The 22907-nt window shown below is 42.2% G+C and overlaps 2 protein-coding genes across 4 annotated transcripts in view; both read right to left on the reverse strand.

Annotated features, from left to right (window-relative positions):
* ARHGEF9 (Cdc42 guanine nucleotide exchange factor 9) overlaps positions 1-22907 on the reverse strand; it is a 405711-nt gene that overhangs the window by 227515 nt on the left and 155289 nt on the right. The window contains exon 1 of one of the 3 annotated variants that reach the window (XM_083159289.1): positions 22154-22392. The exons of the other annotated variants lie outside the window; for them this stretch is intronic. Within the exon in view, the coding sequence (XP_083015415.1) occupies positions 22154-22198 (45 nt within the window). The 5' untranslated portion in view covers positions 22199-22392. Of the gene's footprint in view, positions 1-22153; positions 22393-22907 lie in introns of those variants that run through there. 3 annotated transcript variants of the gene reach the window in all.
* On the reverse strand, positions 1644-2152 carry LOC146035700 (uncharacterized). The gene has a single exon (XM_083159290.1). The coding sequence runs from the start codon at positions 1821-1823 to the stop codon at positions 1644-1646; it is 180 nt and encodes a 59-aa protein (XP_083015416.1). The 5' UTR covers positions 1824-2152.

Consider the following 22907-nt stretch of genomic DNA (forward strand, 5'->3'; position numbering starts at 1 on the left):
TAATATATATGGACACAAGCAGCAATGCTTAATGCAGAAGACATGCACAAGAGCATGACCATGACCTTTGCAGCTTTCAGTTTCACTTACTGAATGGATCTAATAAAAAAATAAAAAAATAATAATATTTGTACATTTTTTTCTAAATTAGGCATTGAAAAAAGGTATAATCTGAGAATTTTTTTTAGTACATTCACCTTAGGTAATGCCATACTGAGATGGTGATCCCAGAGGGATTGCAGAGATGCTCATAGCGATATTTATTACATAACACGCATGAAGATTTAAGCAAGCTCCCTCTATAAAAAGCTGTACTTTATGGTGTCAGTTTTGTGACCTCTGACCCCTGTACATGTGTCGGATTACATGTGGCCAGCAACTGACACTAGGGGGGGGGGGGGGGGAGATACCATTGGACCCCTCTCAATGCACATCACGAAAAGAAGACCATAGGTTTCTATTGGGCAATGCCATCTACAGATGGCACTGCCTACTGGTACCAGCACCGGAAGGCATCACATTCCGGAGAATAAGCAAGGTCTCTGCAAGAGTAAGTCCATCACTCCATAAATATTCATACTTGATTCTTCCCCTTTGTTCCAAAATGCAGATGATTTGTACCAAAGATGACTGTTTATGACATGAAAACCTGACTACATGCAAACACAATACGGCATACCCAATACCAAAAATACAAGAATAAAGTCTGTATTGATGTAAAGGCCATAAAGTCTCATTTTAAATGTCACTTAATAAAACACAAAAGGCAAAGCAAAGAGTAGGTGTGGGGCTGATAAGAATTGCATTTTGGATTCGAGTCACAGACCCGGTGCGGCCCCACTGTGTACTGAGCAATGATAAAGCTCTGCCTCGCTTTTCTAAATACAAACCCAATTCTAGATCCCATCACCTTTAGCTGATAAAACACAAGCCCTTTATCACTGGGACCCGGTCTTTTTCTTTATTAATTGATATGAATTTAGGATAGTGTGCCAGAATATTCCACACAAAACGATTGTGGTTTCAGTTATTTAGCTAAACATGAGCATGATATCTCCCCCCCCCCCCCCTCCTGCACTCTCCTCAAGTGCAGAGCATTTTATGTGTTGTGCAGAACTTTTCAATTGACAATTAGGACCCTAATTTGCTTGTGATACCCTGTACATCATTAATGCCCCCCCTCTCATTCTATCTAAGCTTTTTTCTATCAGCACAATAATTAGTATTGCATCGTGTGTCCAGTTTCATCTAAATAGATTGACTTCAATTAATCAAGCCCTGCTTCACAAAAATGGCCCATCTTCCTGAAGATGCATGTCGATGGGAATTTCTACTTTCTTTAGTCCTATTTTTCACATATACGACAGAACATTGAAACCACCTAACCCAGCTAGGAAGTTTTAACCCTCATTGTAAAATAAATGACAATGGAATGCTGGACACAACGTGTTGTCTCCCTCAGTTGGTGAAAGGGTTAAATATGACACACACAAAAAAGGTTTAGGCAGAGATAATATAGCAACGTCATACATATCACAGCGAGTCCATGGTGAGGCTCGGTAGCATTGCAAGCTTGGTACTGTACTTCTCTCTCTCTCTCTCTCTCGCAGGCTCCTGCCGACAGCTCACAGGAATAAATCCGTTTAACGAGTGCTCAGGAAAAACATGAGAATCACGTTCACCAGCAGTAGGACCACGATCACTGCAAAAACCACCACAGTTTGGACATCCAAGGTCATAGTGCAGTGCACTACATTATAATGATCAAGCCGAGGGGCTGGAAGATTTTGAGGTGTCAACCTGTGCTCTGCAAAACTGTCCATACATCCACCATGATAGAGTAGAAAGGGGACATAAGGCTTTCCTTCCCCCTTCACCGTAATTTGTCCCCCCTCCCCTCTTTAATTGTTTTTTTTTTGTCTTTTTTACGTCTTTGCTCCAATCACTTATGGAGTGGAGAGAGGGGACGTCTGCAGGGACTTGAAAATGCAGAAATCTCTAGCAGAAGAAAAGAGTAGAGCTGCCTGTGTCTCAGAGTCTCTTCTACGTTTTAATTGGATTCCGTGCAGATAGGGCTGTGCATGAGCTGAGCCCTCCACAGATTTGGAAGCTGCTTCTGGTGCTGATGCGGCTCTGTGAGAGAGGCAGTGGCAGTGTCATGCGAGGCGGGCTGGACGCATGCTAAACAGGAGGCATAGGGATTCAGCTGTCAATCAGGGAGCTGGGACCAAGGATGGCGATTAATCCTTTTTTTTTTTTCAAGGCAACAGTGGGCATTATAAGATGGATGAAGTTGCTGCAGTGCATACAGAGCATCTCTGTATGTCACTAGGGAGGAATACACAGGCACAGAGCAAAAACAGAAGGGGGGAGATATTTTTGTCAGAGGGGATGGGAGTGCAAAGTATATAGCTCAGTGGGGTAAGCTTAAAGGAACATGAATAGCAATAGGGGGAGATGCAGGATTAGTAGGTGTGTATGTGAGCAGAACGTGTTGTCTTACTGTACACGACATACAGAAGAGCAGGGCCAAGTAAAGGCTCTCTGTGAGTGCATGTGGGTATGGGTAAAAACCAGACCGAGACAAGACCCCGGACCGGGTATGGGTAAAATCCGGAATCGGATAAGACACCGGAATGCCGGACTGGACATCAAACTCTGCATTCCGGAGCTTGTAGTATCCGGTCCGGGGGTGTCCTGTCCGGGGGTGCTCCATCTGATGAGGCTGCTCTCGCACCTGTCACCTGGGAGAGGAGAGGGGGGGAGTATACAGCCTCACTGCATGGTCCGGGGGTGTAATAAAAACTGGAACGGTCCAGACCACACGGGGAGGCTGTAATCTCCCCTTCCCCATGTCCCTGGTGTGAGCAATCACAGGCATCCCCCCGGACAAGACACCACCCGCATGGGACACCCCTCGGACCAGACACTATAAGCTCCGGAATGCAGAGTTTGATGTCTGGTCCGGCGTTCCGGTGTCTTATCCGGGTCCAGTTTTTACTTAGTCCCCCCGGACCTCTGGACCAAACATCAAATCTGCAGTCCGGAGGTTGTAGTGTCCTGTTCTGGGGTGTCCTGTACGGGGGCTTCACGTGACAGATGTCACCAGGGAGAGGAGGAGAATAAAGCCTCCCTGTATGGTCCGGGCATGTAGCAATGGGGACCACATGGGGAAGCTGTAATCTCCCCTTCTCCATGTCCCTGGTGATAGCTATCATAGGCATCCCCCTGGACAAGACACCCCAGGACTTGGACACTACAAGCTCCGGAATGCAGAGTTTGATGTCCGGTCCGGCGTCTTGTCCTGATCCAGTTTTTACATAGTCCTGTGCATGTTACTATTACTACAGGTATAAATAATATGGGGGCAGAGTACTGTAAGCAATGGCAGAAATATAGAAGAAATCCGTGAATCTGACTTCCCTAGGCAACCTTCCCATAAGCCAGAAATGTAGCCTTACCAAAGCGGCTTGAAGTAATTATAACACTCTATGCATAGTACAATTTGCTGCAAACACTTCCCACTGCAGCTCAGCAATTCTGTAACCAAAGGTCATATTCCCCCACAATACTTCCAAATACATCAACTACATATGAGATAACAGAAGCTGGTCTAATCAGGAACAATCCTGTCACAAATCCCACAATAGAAATACTCTAATTATATTCAGCGTTTCTCTATGGGAAAGCACTGCATAAGAAATAACTAGTAACGGGTTGAGACAAGAATACTGTATCTACTGCAACGGCAGACAAACTCTCTAATCAGGTTGCCTTTGTAGGCCAAGTAATGACAGAGGGGCATGTTCGGCAGAACTGCTGCATAGGCAGGTTTTACACAAGCAGCTTATGGGCCCAAGAGCAAAAAGCAGGTCAGTCAATTAAACAGCATATTTATTTAGCTACAGGGATAAAACAAGACACTGCAGTTTTATGTCAGGGGACAACATTTATGGATTGTTCCATTTGTACAATACTTTATATAAAACAAAATACAGTATAATAGTTTCTGGGAGTTAGGCAGACCTACAGAGGACAGTTATAAAACATAGTTTAGTCCATTGGTTCCCAAACTGTGTAACTTGGCACCCTGGGGTGCCTTGGGGAACTTGTAGGGGTGCCCTGGACTAGTGGTCCATGTCCATTAAAAATGATTTATGACCAATATAATAGGCAAACTGTGGACATTGCCAGATAACAGATCCTAAGGATGAGATATAAACATAATTGACGTAATTTAATATTTTTTTCTTATTTTATTAATGTGAAACATTTGCTCTAGGGGTGCCGTGAAGAATTCTGATACTCAGGGATACAATGATTAAAAAACAGTTTGGGAACCCCTGGTTTAGTCTATAAAATAAAGTTAATGCACCGGAAAGGCCGTGAGGCTCATGATAAATGGGTGGTCCTGCTGCCTACCCCCCCCCCCCCCCCCCACCCCAGGAGTGGTGGGCACCCTCCCTCACAGGACACTAGTGCGTGGACTGAGAGAAACCTGACAATGCAATTCCCCTTCATTGTGTCATCATAGCTCCGCCCCTGCAGTACAATGCCTGTCTTAATGGTGCTGTATTGCGGGGGACAAGCCACTATGATGCAATTGTGCAGCCACGCCCCAGCCCACCTACACACTGGCCACACCCCTACACACCAAACAGGCGTTCCCCTATCACAAGAGGTAAGTATGTGTTAATGTAAGTGAAACATGGATCTATGACGTATGTAAGTGGATTTTTTCATTGTTTTTAAAAGACCACTTATATTTTTAGAAACCCGCTTGGTGATTGCATTTTTCTATTTGAAAATCAAATGAAAAAGTTATTAAAAAACACAGTAAAAAAGAAGAGAGTCAAAATATCTATTATTTTGAAAGTTGTGAAAGATGACTCAGGCCTACTTTATCTGTGCTATTTATGGAAAAGTGACAAAGAAAAAGAAGTTTAACAAACTTTGTTATGTAAGTAGCAGTATAGTAATTGGTATAATCGAGGAATGTCTCTTGGTAACAATAGCAACCAGTTGTCAGAGATGAGTACAAGATGAATCATGTGGAAGAGCGTCACATAATATACTCAGTCCAACTCTAGCATGGACAAATCTGAATGCAGAGGACAAGGGTAAAAGAGACGCCCATCGGGGCCATTGCAAATTCAGTCTCAATTGGGCTTCCATTTGCAGACTATGCACAATAACAGGAAGGGTAGTCCTATGACAGCGCAGACTGGACACAGCTGTAGCGATACATATTTGTGCACGTACGCGTTTGCAGCCGATGGCCATGACACGCCTGAATTTTTAAAACCACATCCAATAAACTCCTTGTTAACACCTTAAAATGGTCACTTTAAGTAACTCACTTTCCCAAGAAATCTTGGCCCATGCGCATTGCTATCACTGCACATGCGCAGTCTGACTATAATTGCACATCTGTGTTAATATTGGCCGTTGCGTACTAACATGAATTAGGCCCTGTGAGTTTAAGCAGATCAGAGGCCAAATATAATAGGGTGCGAGAATCAGAAAGTGAAAGATTTTGGGAGTGTTTTCCCATTTTTTTTAAAGCGGCAATCATTTACTCTGCAAACCCTGGTTGATTTTGCCATGTACAGATGGAGCCGGCCTCTTTCTTGCAGGGGCTTTCTTGCAGCGGCCGGCTCACGCCAGGGGCGTGCACGCACGAGAAGCTCACGCGTGCCCCGTGGCTACGGTGCTTTCACCGCCACCTGCCGCCTCCCCCTGTGCCACTCGCCGCCTCGCCACCCCCCCTATCCCTGCCCATCTCCCTGAAGTGGAGACGGGCAAGGACCCGCAGCGGCGCCGTCTGGAAACTGGGATGCACGTGCGCCCCAGTCACACGGAGCGCCTCTGCGCCGGCGAGCCAGGGGCGCTCAATCTGTAATTGATTGCCACTTTAGAAAAATGGTAAAACTCTCCCAAAATCTCTCACTTTCTGATTCTCACACCCTATTACATTTGCCCACAGGACTAGACAAAATGGTTCTCCAACTTTTACCATTTTCAACCAGTAAGTCCTCTACCCAATGTCATGTCATTTTAGAGGAAAGCTGACTCAAATCAGATAGAAAACAAGAAAATGAACACTTAAACACAAATCTGCACCAAAAACATTTTCAAATACATTTGAATCTTTATATAATGCTCAACTAGAATAAAGTGGGTAGTGTATCATACCTATAATGGCCACCCTTATACCTTGGGACCCCTCAAGCTGATTTTTCTTATATTCCATGCATGCTGACATCATCATCCCATTACCACAGTATAAGAAACGATACTGGTTCCAGTGCATTCATTTCTGTAATGCTGTGTATTGCAGTTGCTATAAACTACCGATCGTCAGATGTCAGATCGTGGCCAACAAACAGTACTAACATAGACCTTTAACACTTTGTTAAAACTTATCTAAAAAATACACTAGCATTTAATATCGGTCAATACTTTATTTGAAAGAATAAAAAAGAAAATTCAACCTAACAGATATGATGGCAGAAAGAACGAAAGGCCGTTGTCCAGTGGCCAGCGAACAACCTCATGCTATATGACAACCATAGCCAAAAGTGCAGGGCCAACTGCCTTTTCAACGGCAGGTATACTTGACCAGGCTCCAACTCACTAATCAATGCAGACTGCAGCATGGCCAGATAGCCAATGCTGCTAAAACCACTTATGGTGAACAGACGATTGTATGCATTGATAGGAAGCTCCCCCAAAACAAGCTGAACCTTGAAATAGCCACTGTTCTGACATTCTTAGCTGCTGCAAAAGGATCGACAAAACAAAAAAAATTAGGAAAGGGAGTGTAAACAAACGATCCCAGCCACACAACCCACAAGATGGATCCCCAGCACCTCCCACAAACATACCTCAAGCCTCCCTATACGGCATATATTACTAAGCTTTTAACCCTGTATACCCCAGCACCGTGACCATCGGACAAATTCCTAGGTATGTATGTTCCTTTCTGCTCAATCCGAGCACTAACGCATCACTTCTAATTCAGAAGACAAAAATATAGAAAAGCACAAATTTTGCACAAAAATAACTAGGTTCTAAAATATGAACTACGACTCCAGTTATGCTGCACTAAACTGACATCATGTATAATCCAAACACAATGGAACATAAAATATCAATATAGTTTGTTATTGGCACGAGTATGGAGAAGAGTAATTGTATTATATATAAACGACCATTGATATGGGCAATAAAAGTAATGGACATCATTTTTTATTTACCCCAGTCTAGAGTTACTAAAAGATTAAAAAAAACTGGCCTCACTTAGGGGGTTATCCTGGTTGATTCACAAGGATGCAAATTCACAGCCTTTGCAAGCCCACCAAACCCTGCCTTGCAAATGGTGGCTTGGCCACCACCCATTCATTAGGGCGATTCCCTCGCAGGGCCTGCAAATGGATGTTACACAGTAATTAACCAACATCATTTGATGGTTGGGGACCATTAAATGATGGCGAAGGTGCATGAAGTCACTTACATATGCGTGGATGCTCGGGAGGATGTGGGCGGGCAGCTGACATTTGGGGATGCAAATGGTCCGGCCCATTGCCCCACTCACCTCCGTGCCCCCCGCCCCCACACACTTAGGTGCGTGTACCCAGCGAACACCCTGTTAGCCGTGGCCGCATGCACCCTGTGTCTGCACATGCGCAGAAATTCATCTACCCATGCGAACGTACAGGGGAGTGTATGAACCAGAATAATCCCCGTATTATGTTGCAATATATAAGGCAAGCTTTTTATTCCTTTATTTATTTTTATTTTTTTGTCATGCAGGGAAATACTGACTGCTTTCACATAAAACACAGAAACACTGGCCACCCTTATTTTTACACAGGATTTTTCTGCACATATTACATTTTCCCCCTCCTTGAGGCTGACCATGGTTATGACTGGGGATTTGCAACGGACACTTTTCGTGTTTTGGATGTGGTTTGGGTTTTATTAACCTATTTCCAGTCTATTCTGAACAAATCATGTCTCACAATATTGTTTTAAGGCCAACAGGTTTCACTGAGGTAGCTGGATGACTAAGCTAAGCGACACAATGGGTGGCACATACACGTGACACACCTTGGAGTGGCTCAGCAGTGGCAGACAGGATGCCAGTTTTATAAACTAGGTCCAAAAGAGCACATAATACAAAGAAAAGAGGTGCAAGTTGAGACTGTACTTGAGTCCTCCCTCCTACCCTTAAGTTGTATAAACTGGACATGCACACTTTGCAAACCACTTATTTCAGCGACAGGGTCTGCCACATGACTGTGGACGACGACTTGTATGGGTCCCCACAAAACAAGCTGCCAATGCTCCAAAGAGCACATATTGCAAAGAAAAGAGGTGCAAGATGGAGTTGTCATTGGGCCCTCTGGATGAATGCCTGACAGGGGGAATCCCAATGGACAGTATCCCAACATCTGCTGGACTTATATGGTAGACTTATATGGCAGCACAGGGCAGCACCGCTGGATTTATATGGCAGACTTTTACAGCAACACAGGGAACTACCGCTGGACTTAAACGGCAGATTTATAAGACAGACTTATATGGAAGCACAGAGCAGCACCGCTGGACTTATACAGCAGACTTATATGGCAGCACAGGGCAGCCCCCCTGGACTTATATGACAGCAAAGGGGTAAAACCGCTTGATTAAAATGCAGACTTATTCAGCAGCACAGGGCAGCACCGCTAGATTTAAATGACACACTGGGTAGCACCCCATGAATGCTATGGGACACTGGGCACACAGGATGGTACCTCTGGAATTATACAGCACACATGGAGGCACCCCTGGCACCCCTACACAACACATGGCAGAACTCTGAAATTATACAGCACATGGAATTATATGGCACACATGGCATCACCCCTGGATTTTTTGGCGACACACATGGCTGCGCCCCTGTAATTATGCACAACACATGGCAGCACCCCTGGAATTATATGACACACTTGGCAGCACCCCTGGAATTATAAAGAACACATGGCGGCACCCCTGGACTGAAACGGCTCACATGGCAGCACCCCTGGAATTTTGTGGCACACTTGGCAGCACCCCTGGTTTGATACGGCACATTTAGCAGCACCCCTGGAATTTCACCAGATAAAAAGGCAAAAAAAAAGGCTCAGGAGTAACACATACCTGTAGTTCAAGAACATTTAAGTAAAAAAGTTTTAAGCTTAATCACAATCCTATTTTTTTTTTTTTTTATAAAAGCGGCAATCAATTACATGGCAAAATCAGTGTAACGATTGCCACTTTAAAAAAAGTGGGGAAACTGTCCCAAAATCTCTCACCCTATTACATGTAGCTCTTAGTATCGCAAAGATACAAAATGTAACTCCATGTTGGATCAAATCAGTAATCATGCAAATGAAAACATTTAAAAACAATATTATTAGATTAATGAGGTATTTTTAGGATAGAAAATGTGCAGGGACGATACAATTCTAAATTACTGTTGTATCTGATCATAACTAGCGGACTACTTTTCTCTTACATACTGGATGTGGTCCAAACAGAAAGAGGCATTTATTAATGCACAGATTGTCCTATATAAGCACAAACGCCTACATGAACAACTTCATAGGGATCATTGATCCGTATTACCCCTTGAGGCCTTCTCATTAAAGCAATCAGTCTTAGACAATGCAAAAAAAATATATATATATGCATGTTTCAAGACACAAATGCCTCCTTGCAGTCTTACTTACATACATACATACATACATACATACATAAGATATCAATAGATGCCTTTAATACATTAGGTTATTATGGCATGTGTAAATAAAATACTATCAAAACTACATTTCAACAGACATGGGGTAATGGACCTATTTTAAAGTGTACCATCTTTATTAGGCACTATGGGGGTTATTATAATTTCCACACTCCCCAGCGTGTACGCGCAGGGGAGCGATATTTCACGACTGTGCATGTGCATAGTCATTTATGCGCATGTTCAACCACTGTGTGCGAGCCGTGGGGAGTGGGCCATGGAGCGGCGGGCCGGGGGATGCGCCCATGGGAACGCTAATCGTTTCATGGGCGTTCTGAGGAAAACGCTGTGCTTTCTCATGGTAATTCCCCGATGATGCGGGGGGCCCCCAGATCTGACACCACAGAGGTGTCTCAGATCTCCGAGCACTTGCAAAATCATTCTAATTATTTATTCTCTGCATGCAAGGCTGCGAATGAATGTTTATGTAAAACATCCATTGGCATGCCTGCAGGGGATTGTGGAATGTGAGGGGGGGGGGGGGGGGTTTAGGCTGCCATTTGGGTGGCCAGAATAAGGGCCTATGAGTGTTGGAAGAACCCTAAAAAACTAGGGTTGACAACATTCTGATAGATTGGGGCAGGACAGGGGCAATAATGTAGGAAGCAAAATTGGGGCATAGTGGTCATCTTTGCCGGGTGTGGTATGGGACTCCGACAGTCGGGATCCCGACTGGCCAGAGTCAGACAGCGTGGCGAGTGCAAAAAAAGCCCCTTGCGGGCTCGCTGCGCTCGCCACGCTGCGCTCGCCACGCTGCGGGCACGGTGGCTCGCTACGCGAGCCACCTATTCTATTCTCCCTCTATGGGGGTCGTGGAAAATAGCGGGTGGTCGTCGGGCAACCGGCTGTCAGCGTTTTGACAGTCGGGATCCCGACGTCGGGTAAATGATTGTCGGGATCCCGACTGTCGGGAACCCGTCCGGCACCCATCGTTGCCACGCCCTCTGCTATATAATGGCAGGATAAACTGTATTCATTTTTTAATTACCAGTTTATATAGCACAGCAAATTCCATTCCACTTATAAAAGAATTTGTACAGCAGCTAAGATGTCACCATTCAGCGCAAAATCGTGTCATTAGCCACTTGGACCACCCACTTCACTCTGTAAGTGGGCAGCTGGTTGGCCAAATCAGGGAGACTTGCCCACTTTTCTGGGTGGCTGAATAAGCATCTCTTAGTGTGCACGCACAGTAGTGCAGTTTTAGTAAAGACACATGGGGGTACATTTACTAAGATGGGAGTTCTGTTGAAGATGGGATGTTACCAATAGATTATATCTATTATCTTCTAGAAGGTGCTAAATAAAGAAGTATAATATGATCCATTGTTATGGGCAACTCCCATCCTAGTAAATTTACCCAATGGTATCAGACATTTATTGGAATGGAAACAGGGATGTAAATAAACAAGAGTATGGAAGGCGGTGGATGCCAGTCAAGACTTCTTCCATTGCTCTTGGTTCTGCTTTATGTGCCCCAGATCACAAAGCAGCATGTGCCGTGGTCATCACTCTCACAGGACCCCTCCACGGGTCTGTACCCAGCCAAGGTAAATATATTCTGCAAGCAAACAGACTGGTGTGCATGGCCAAGGGCGTAACTACCATAGGTGCAAAGGGTGCAGCTGCTATGGGGCCCTGAGCTGAAGGGGGCCCATCTTTACTGTCTTAGTAATATGTTTTACATACATTTATCACCATCAGTTGTTAAATAGGGGGCCCATACAAACTTTTGCTCTGGGGCCTTCAAACATCTAGTTACGCCCCTGTGCATGGCCCCTACCTCCTTTGGTTTCTCTGTATCGATGTGATTGTATGTGTGCATGTGTGTGACTGTATGTGTATGATGATCTCGAGAGGACAGGGTGACGTCATTGGTTACTCGGCTTAGCAGAAACGACCGGCAGTTTGAATCTGGTGCTGCATGAGTGAGACACTACTAAAAGGCTTATTGAACGTTGTATATCAGCCTGCTGTATTACCACTGTGTTTCTTCTTATTCAATGCTGGCAAGCTGCATGACTGTAACCTTGATATATGTGACCATTTATCATTAAGTAAAATTATCTTATACTTTGCTTATTCTCTCTTCTCCATTTTTTCAAAAGTACATATGTGTGTGTGTGTGTGTGTGTGTGTGTGTGTGTGTGTGTGTGTGTGTGTGTGTGTGTGTATGTATGGCTATGTATGTACATACTTTAACTCTCAAGATTTTGGTGGGACTGTCCGGCTTTTTACTGTGCTCGTACTGGACTGTAGTGCCCCACATGGAGGAAAGATAGAGGAGAAATGCTCTCACCTTCTGTATGTGCAATGCAAGCTTAGGGGCTGGGAAAGCGATGTACAGTACACACATTCTATGTTACATGACACGCCCACTTTTCATGTACACTCAGGAGGCTGGATGCACAGAAACACAATCCCCACTTCCCAATTTTTTCTCTTTAGCGTCAAACAGTTTTAAGTGCACTATGCACCCTAGGAGTCTTAATCCAGCTCCGCTGTTATCTGCTTGGGTGTTGGAAGTGAAGTCAGGGTGGGGAGGTGATGTATATCTAGGTCCTGCAAAGGTGTTTTAGTAGTGAATCTGGGTATGGATGTATGTGGGTGATGCTCAGGTGTTGATAGTGAATGTTAGCGGCTCAGTCTTTGCACATTCACTTGACAGCTGCATATGAGGTTCAGGGCTGATATTAACATTAGCATATAGTTACACACATGGCCACGACAAAAGACAATTATATATATATATATATATATATATATATATAAAACAAAGTCCAAAGAATCGTCACTCACCCCTTCTGGAATACTCTTGATCCCGGGTGCCCTCCTGGGTATACAATTTAGGTAGTCAGGGATAGTTGGCGGCACTCGTCGAAGCTTAACGTTTCAATTCTTATGAAAATTTGTATCAAGAATTGAAACGTTAAGCTTCAAGCTGTGTTTGTGCTTTTTAGTAACCGTGAGTGCCACCAACTGTCCCTGAATATATATATATATATATATATATATATGACACAATCTCCAACTCGCGCTAATAGAAACCTACTTGGTCGCTGTTGACACTTATTTCCCCACTAGTAGGAACTAACACATCAAAATACACCCACAATAGTGTCTTCAGCGCCCTAGTTTTGTGATGTCCTTTACATTAATTCAATAAAATGAATAAAACATATAATAAGAAGAAATACACTTACACACGCCTATCTTGGCTCTGAGTGATTGACGGTCTGATTTGTAAAACACTCAAATGGATGATAAATAGTGAGCTCAATCTTTAACACTGGTTCATATGCCTTAATATGTTTAGGCAAAGGGAAACTCATCTTAAATGCTGAGTGAGCCTTAATTAGTGAGGGCCCATATGGTGTAAAATGGATCCAATACCAATAGATTCAAAGTCACAATAAAACTTCCATCCAAAACTTCACGAAAATATTTCACAACTGTGCATCAATTGGATAAAGATCAAATAAAGACAATAATCCCTGTCCTTATACTAGATATGTGTACTCCTCCAGCCAGCAAGTGCCTTATATATTTATTTACAGTTTCTTATATAGCGCAGCAGATTCTGTTGCGCTTTACAATAGTAGACAGTGATAAAACAAACTGGATAACAACAGACAGACTTGGAGGTAGGAGAGCCCTGCTGCAAGCTTACAATCTATAGGGATATAGGAGGGAAACACAAGGACAGGCACCAGTAATAGCATAGCAGTCCCACCAAGTTACAAGTCCAGAAGCGAAGCTACTGTATATAATACATAAGTGCCTCAGAGGGTTATGCGTGTAGAACAAATATGATAGGCTTGCCTGAAGAGGTGAGTTTTCAGGGAACACTCAAAAGTTTGGAGGCTACTGGAGAGTCTTATTGTGCATGGAAGGACATTCCATAGGATGGGAGCAGACTGATGAAAGTCCTGTAATAGTGAATGGGAGCTAGTGATCCGTGCAGAAGAGAGATGCAGATCTTGTGCAGAGCGGAGTGGTCGAGATGGGAGATATTTTGTGATAAGTAAAGAGATATATGCTGGTGCATCTATATATATATATATATATATATATATATATATATATATATATATATATATATATATATATATATATATGCGCAGGGTAATGGGCGGCACTCTCGGGCCTTCAATTGTGTGAGGTGTCTAGAAAAATACCTCACAGCCAAGTGATGATACAACGTTTCGATGTTTAATCATCTTCAGGTATATATATATATATATATATATATCTGTATAATCAGCAATGGAAAATAAATGTTGTAGTTTAATAAGATTCCTGATGTTGTCATTATTTCAGAAGCACATTGCTAGTATATGTAAAATAACCCCAGATATCCTGCTGTCTGTGCTAAGTAACAGTATTCATGTAATGTAACTTTAATCACAGAAAGGTGAGATATTACAAATTATATCGGTCATTTTGGGCCTTCTAAACGATATAATTTGTAATATCGTAGAGAAAGAAACAGGACAAGAACGATTGTCTCAGATGTCCTGTTTCTTTCTCCACATTGCATTTGAAGGATTTGATAGTGTCCTTTACTATCAGGACTGAGCTGCCTTTGTTTGAGTGTTGCGCCTTTAACAACCTCCGTCATCTGTACATGCAGCTTCCATTTGATTATATCGGCAACGACTGCATGTTCATTGATTATTACCATTCATTATGTAATATATTGTTCACCTGGGAGTTCAAAGGGAAATCATTGAAGATATCGTCAATAAACGATATAGCATCGTGTGTGTGGACCATAACTGTACTGCTTCTAGGTGACCAAGGATTGCCCACATTTCCTATAGTCAGCATTATAACACACTTACAGGAGAATGGTCTTTGCATCCCTTATACACTACATACAATACCTCATCTGGTGTATTAGGCTGCCCCTTCCCCCCTTCATTTCCACTCATCCATTACTGCATGTACCAGTGTCATGTCCAAGTGGCACCCATTCGTTGCTGCAAGCACCAGTATCATGTCCAAGTGGCACCCATTCATAAGCACTCAAATCAGGACTGTCAAAGATTAGAAGATACAAGGTGGGTACTGGAAGGGAGGTGATCAGTAGGCCTATATTTAACATTAACTCTGTTACAGTTAATCCAAAATCAGTCCCAATATTGTGGTATGTAACATTGCATATTCTCCTCTGGAGATATTGTGGCCACTGTTCCCAGCAGATAGTCACTATCTGTGTGCCTACTTGCAGTAGCCACAGGGACTCTTGTGCGAATTCAGCACTATCTGTATCCTCATACACCTTTCACTGGGTACATGGTAACATGGAGACAGTGGTTTAATGGAGGGATGACTTCACTGGTGGGGTGGATTGTAAAGGTCTATTATTTGCCAAAAGTAAAGTACCTTGGACTCTTAAAAGGTGTCAAATGGATCATTTTAATTAGCAAGTGTTATTAACCAAATTAATGCAGCAGATACATTTGTGCTGCATAAATCTGCCTGCATGAATTTTCTGTCATATTTAGCACTTTTAAACAGCAAGCCTACAAAAACACCTGCCCATCAATACAACACCCCCATGAACCTGTCCCACATCACTTAATCCATTATTCTACTAAATTAAGATAATTAAAGATGACTAAGTGTCTAATTAATCATGGACTATTCACCTGCTCAGGCGCTCCAATGGAAAATTTACCTTAACACAAACAGTATGGAGTGTCAATGCAGTTTCATTCATATGGCTAACTGCATGGCAGGAAGCTATCAGTCTTTAGTTGCATTTAGCCACCCACCGTAACTACGGAAATGGATTATCGAGTCTAACTGAAATCCCCCTTTGTGTGTTTATGTTACAGTGTACTATAAAGCTGCTCAGCTGGAGCTGGTTGACCATTTAGAGGGGCCATTTTGAATTATTTATTTACTGCACTGTACATGATAACAAGCAAAACAAAACTGGATCAATGGTGGTTTGCATATGTAAAAAACAGGTTGTTCTTCAAAACTTGTTACAGGGCATTTATGTTACAGTACATGAATGTTACATTGTATCCCAGAATCTTAGTGGTATTCCATTCTACTGTGATTTTACATTCTTTGCTTAGATAAGCTGAGTCAATTATCATATAAAAGGCCTGTACAGTGGCTCTTTGTTAAACGCAAATTGTGTAAAGTTTCTTCTGGAAGACATGTTGAACATCTCTACACCTGGTCCTGTCATATCGGCAAAATGGAACATGAAACAATGTTACATTTCTTCAAGAGTGTCACCGAATATCATAATCACAGGCGGAAAGGTCCAGGTGCGTTGTGGTACTAAATGCTTCATGGTAGCCCTGCCACTCAATGTAGTGACTTCTTCCTTCAACCAGTGTGTGTGAGAGGGGTGCTCAATGGTGAAGTACATCATCATGCCCCAACACTGGCCACATAATTGGGGAGTGGGAAGGATCTGGGAGGCTTTTAGTTTGCCAGATATTACAGTAGAGTAGGCGAGTATAACAAATATTAATCACATGCATATCAGCGTTTATTAATGCTGAATGCATAAAGATTTAAGCAAAGGTTGGCTCTCCCAATAAGTGCTGTCCTTTTTGGTGTGGAGATTTCCGGATTTGTGGCCCAGGAGTGCTCCTGCACACACACACCACAGGAAACACTGAAAGGGATCTGATAAGCAAAGCAAATCCCCATAAGAAGCCCATAGGCTTGTATTGGCACCTAGGCCCAAACCACAGGAATATATTGCATTCTGGAGTGTGATGCATATTCCAAATGAAGCCAAGCCTCCGAAAACGCTATTTTAATACATTTGATAGATGTGTGTGTGTTCAGTAAGCAATAAACAGAAATGGCACATGCTATATATATATATATATATATATATATATATATATATATATATATATATATATATATATATATATATAGATAGTCTTCTGAGCGTCTGTGCACACTCCTATTCAGAAGGGGGGGGGGTGCTCAAGCCATAAAAATGGTAACGTACGGAGCAATTAGAAGCAAGCACACCAGTCTTTTTGTTGAAAGAAGTGAAAAAAACTTTATATAGATAAAGGCATCAATCCAACTTGCAGTACAGGGAAATAAGCGTTGCAGAATGGTACTTAGCAGAGGCAGAAATCCATACTTTACATGTGGTTAAAGGGCTGCAAGGACGCCATGTTCGAGCTCGAGCATGGCGTCCTTGCAGCCCTTGCCTCTGCTAAGTACCATTGTGCAACGCTTATTTCCCTGTACTGCAAGTTGGATTGATGCCTTTATCTATATTAAGTTTTTTTCACTTCTTTCAACAAAAAGACTGGTGTGCTTGCTTCTAATTGCTCCGAATTATATATATATATATATATATATATATATATATATATATATGTATATATTAGAAAAAAGAGTGAGAAGAAAGCGCTCTCTCGTGTGGTAAGTTGAAATCCACAATTGGTTTCAAGTTAAATTGTGCGTACCGTGTTTAAAATATTTTGTGCTCATCATAAATGATGTCTGGATGTCCTGTCCTAGTGGGTTACCGGGATGTTGCCTGGATATTTCAGTTGGGCCTCTCAAGGCAGGATTTCCCCCACAGTTTTTTGGATAGGATCCAATAGTGTTGGTGCCACGCAGTGAACAAGGAAAGAAACTCAAATTAAAAAATTTTATGGAGTTTTTAATAAAGTGCAAAAAAGTGAATAAACATAAAATAATCTTACATAGACAGAGTAGTAGATAACGGAGTGCTCTCAAGGCGTTTCGTCGCTCACGCCCTATCACCTAGGCTGGACTTCGCCAGGAGAGTATCATCATACTCTCTAGGATGCGTTCCGCCACCCCTTACGGGGCTCGCTGTGCTCGCCACGCTTCGGCGTGTTGTGGATAGTGTGTGTGTGTGTGTGTGTGTGTGGGGGGGTGCGTTACATCTATTTTTGGGACGTACATTCATATTATTGTATACCTAATGTCATGGCATCGCACACCCTATAAAATCACATCCGCACGTAGAAAATCTGGGCGCCGTGCTAGGAAACAAGAACCGTTCCCCAAAATGGAAATGTATTTTACAGAATTATTTTCTTCGCTTACTGATGTTTAATTGTAACTATTATCCAGGGGCAATATACCAATTGAGGCTGAAGCAAAGAGGGAAATACATAAAAAAAATATATATTTTTGAATAGGTATATATATTTTTAGCAGAATGTTAATCTAGGTTAAAAAAGACTCAAATTTAATAGGAAATTAAAGTTACGCACATGTAAATACTTGAAATTCTGAATTGAAGCCCAAGTATTCAGCTATTAATGGAAAAATGGACTAACAATCCTGTTCTTAAGTCCAACGTTTCGGAGCTTTCTTCCTTTATCATGTTCTTGATAAAAGAGGAAAGCTCTGACACGTTGGATTTAAGAACTGGCTTGTTAGTCATTTCTTCCCCCATGTGAAGTCCCGAGAGTGCGGCCCCACCACACTGCTGTATACAGGGTTACTCCCCCAGGATGGCACCCGGGCCATACAAAGCACACAGTAAGAGAGGAGAGCTGGCCTCTATTTCTCTATTTCTCTCTCTATCTAACTTTCTATATATACTGTATATATAAGCGATGGGTGGGTTTGCACTCTTGAGACTATAATAGCAGTATATTGAAGAAAGGAAACCACACAGTGAATCAGACCACTGTGTGGTCTCCTTTCTTCACTATATACTGTTAAAATGAGTGCCAACTCACCCATCGCCTATACATTTCTCAACCTTAGAGGGAGGGCACCAGAGCAGCCGATTAAGGAACACGAGTGCTGGGATTAATTCCATATATATGTATGCTATCAGCAGGAAAAACGTCACTCCAGTGAAGATGCTTTAATGCAGTCTATTGCGTTTCTGGACAAGCCCGTCATCAGGACTAATAGTGACTATGTGTCATGTTGACGCGCTAGTCCCAAATGTCGTAGACATTTAAAGCACCTTCTAGTACATCACAAATGACTCTGTGTGACGTTTATTCCTGCTGCTTTGTATGTGGGGACTTCACCTTCCTTGAACTGGCACCTGGGCAGATTATATATATATATATATATATATATATATATATATATATATATATATATATAGTCCAGAGATGAGCAGCACTTCCTCAACACTTTAGTATACGTGGGGTGCCATCCATAACCAACACGGGGTTAATGCATATATCTCCAGGCGGCGGCACTCACCCAAAGAATAATCACGGAAGCAGGATTGAATGAATCAACGTTTCAAACCTTTATTTGCGGTTCTTCGTCAGGATACCTATATATATATATATATATATATATATATATATATATATATAGTATATATATAGCGCAGAATGCCAAGCACTTCCTCCGTTAACGTTACTGTGTGGGTGCCCGCACTGGGGGGTATTAGATAGTAGATCAAGATGTGCAGCACTCCAGTCAGGATCATACGAAAATCAGCTTTATTAGAAACAACGTTTCAATATCGGGTCGATATTGTCATATATATATACAGAACAGAAATGAAGTGGCACTTGGAGTTTGGCAATGCATTGTATCCTGAAGGCGGGGCTGCCGAGCCCCCGAAACGTAGATTTAAACACATGGATTAAACAAATTCAACTTGTTTCTACCTTTCCAAGATTCTGAGTGCCGCTTAATTTCTGTTACTGTATAAAGGAGGACCTACCCCCATCTACATGAGGGCACCGGAGCAAGTTACCATCATTTAAGTAAGTCCTGAGCTGAGTGACGGGTCTCCTCCACCATATATATATATATATATATATATATATATATATATATATATATATATATATATAGATAGGATAGTGAAGAAACAACAGCGGCACTCTGGGGATTTTTAGAAAAAATATATTTTCAGCAAAAAAAGCTTCCAACGTTTCGGGGTATGTGACACCCCTTTGTCAAGGTTATATGTGCAATTGCACGTATAACCTTGACAAAGGGGTGTCACATACAGGAAGCTTTTTTTGCTGAAAATATATTTTTTCTAAAAATCCCCAGAGTGCCGCTGTTGTTTCTTCACTATCCTGTACTTCTGTTCCTGAAGGCACCTGGGTTACCTGTACTGCTGGAGGAGTGCCAGGCCTACACCTCTACCTCTATATATATAGATATATACACACACACACACACCACAGTGGCTAGCATTAAATCCTCAGAGCTCTAAGGTCGCAAGTTTATTTCTGACCAGGTCCAGATCTTTCTGTGTGGATGTTGTGGTGCAGTGGTTCCTTGCCAATGTCATAACTGTGTGTCATGACCGCAGTTCTGATAGATTTCTGTCTGCATGTGTTTTGCCACATTTTTACAGTATTCTTCAGTGGAGAATTGATTTCATGAATCCACATTAATGCAGAGTCATAGTGTATTGACTCATTAACATGAACTCAAATCCAATTATAAACTTTGGCCATTTAGAACCATTGTTTACTTAGAAAGCAAAAATGAGTAAACAAAAGCTGACATTCTTTACAGTTTCATGCATTGTGTAGTTACAATGATCTGTACTGCGGGTCTGTGACACCTCAAATGCGATGAGTACTTTGCATAATCCCTTTGGATTATTCACACATCACTGTGTGTGAGATCAGTACAATCCTGTTCACTACAGATGACTTTTCTACCCAATAAAGTGTATTATACTGTAGCTGAAAGCCGCCCCTTCTCGAGAATCCATATGCAGATCCTAAACCTCAGATCATGACACTTTGTCCATAGAATATATTTTGTAACAAATTTTGAATGACACCCTCTATTATCATAACGGTGTTTTCTGTTTATATAACATCTATGCTTCTAGATGTGTCTAGATACGTCTTTGGACCATTTATCAGCAAAAACAGCTCATTAATAACCATTTGTGACTATTTAATGACTAGCACTAGGCCCAGAAGAAAATACAACATGTATTTTACTACAAAAGTCGCAACATTCTCAATCACGATGAAGTGAGAATTGCATCAGTCACCAACACACAGGTCCTTCGTCTTGTTACTAGGACAGCTATGGTAACAGCGAAATTAGTGATGTACTGAGGAAGCGTTCCCTCCTAGCAACAGATGTTTGTACAGGAGCTCACACTGGGAAGTAAGGTGGGCAGGCACTGAGATTGTGGGAAAGAGTATATATAATAATCTGTAGTCTATAGGAGCAGTGCCCGCATTGCCTTTCTTTTATGAAGAGATGGACATTTCACATATGTGTTTTGGGTGGGTGCATACATAACAGCATATATATATATATAAAACACATTTGCTTTATGTGACGCAAGTGTTGCAAACAAAGGCCTCTATTGTGATCCTGTGATGGTTTCTTAAATTATCAAAATATTGTTATGAGTCCTATTGGAGAAAGAGCGTTATATACAAAAAATGATTATTATTTCTTAAGCACCTAAAAATGTTATATTGTGCACACACAAAAGGTTTCTAATCATGCATATTCACCACATTACACAGAAGATATTATAAGACCACTTCCTGACATGTGACATCATTTGTCAGCCTATGACATCACATACTGTATAGGATACAGGCAGGCAATACCCTGTACAGTGATGTGAGTTCACACTGCTTGGCTACATATCCACATCTGCAGACCACTGAGTAATCGCTATCACAAACCATTATTTTATATCTGATTATTTATATACTATGCATGGCTACTGAGCATTTGTAGGTATAGAGACACAGGGATACATGCTAATAACGGTATCTGTAGCTACACACTAACCTCTATAATACTAAAAAACCTAATTAAAACGCCAAGAATCTTACTCTCCCAAGACCTTAACACATTTGCTACCTCCCCTTTTGCAGCATTTATTAACTCTACACGGTATGTGCTGCTTCACACACAAAGCCCCGAAAGCCAAGCACTGCCAGCAGCCCAGTGGAGCTGCCTCTATTTTTAGCTGCAGCTGTCAGTTTCACGGCTGTGTGAAGCATCATCCTTTGGCTGAGTGGTTTGTACAATGGGAACAGGTCCCCTCAAAATAGTAGAATAACCCATTCAGAGCCAAAGGAGGCCCGCAGCACCAATAGTGAAGGTATTACTGCAACATCACAAAAACAGACAAGCAACAAAGCGAATAGAGGTACCTAAACATAGCAAAGTATCCTTACATTGGTGCATGCTCTTGATACCTCAATATGGGATGAAGAGTCTAGCAACCTCCCTCTGCACAGAGATGCATCTCCATGTTCTGTAGAGCCAGAAATGATGTGTATAAAATGGCTGGAGCTTAGCCCCGTAGATCTGCGCTGCCTCTCAGAGAGAAGGGTAGAGATAGCAGCAGCTACCTGGACTCACCATCCCCTCTCTGCCGCTGGTCCATGCAAGGTTCTGTCGATCCATCCTGAGCGATGCTTGTGGCCCCTTACTCCTAGGTTTTAACCCCCTGAATAAACAGCTGCAGTGTCACATCTGTCTCCCTCTGCGTTATTACCACATTGGCTCCTAGCTTTGAGGGGTTTTCTTGGGTGTTTGAAGGAGACCCTTTTGCTTTGTGTGTCTCTCACTCTCTCTTACACACAAACATCCCCTCCCCCCTCCCTGTCTCGCTCTCTTTCCCCTCCTTCTCACCCTCTTTATTCTCTCTGACTTATCAGTTTACATTTTTTTTCTAAATACTGGACCATTTTAATAAATCATCACAATTTCTATATATATTTTATTTCCTAGAACACTGTTAATGCTCTCTCATTCAATAAAAACATTTTTTTATTTGACTATTTTTTCTAATCTTTTTCTTATGATTTTTTTTTTTTTTTATAGTTTCTAGATATCATAATTAACAGTGATCAACGAGCCACCCCTCTGATTTAGTTTAGTCTTTTAGCTGAGCCTTGATATATGTGTGTGACTATATGGCTGTATATACAGGGCATGTGCATCGCGTGCGGAAGCACCAGGTGATTGATCCTCGATGGGTCAGGCTGGATGAGGACTTGGCTCATTTATATGGTTTGCATCCACATGTATAGATTAGGGGACTCTCTAACGATTGGATGGGGCCGGATTTGGCCACGTTCCGATGGTTGGCGGTCTGCGCATGGGCGTTTTT

This window comes from Crinia signifera, chromosome 9 (assembly GCF_055691185.1).
Source record: "Crinia signifera chromosome 9, ASM5569118v1, whole genome shotgun sequence".
Classification (NCBI taxonomy): domain Eukaryota; kingdom Metazoa; phylum Chordata; class Amphibia; order Anura; family Myobatrachidae; genus Crinia; species Crinia signifera.

Excerpts from the sequence above, each read along its gene's own strand:
- LOC146035700 (XM_083159290.1), bottom strand. The coding sequence starts at position 1,823 with ATGGACAGTTTTGCAGAGCACAGGTTGACACCTCAAAATCTTCCAGCC.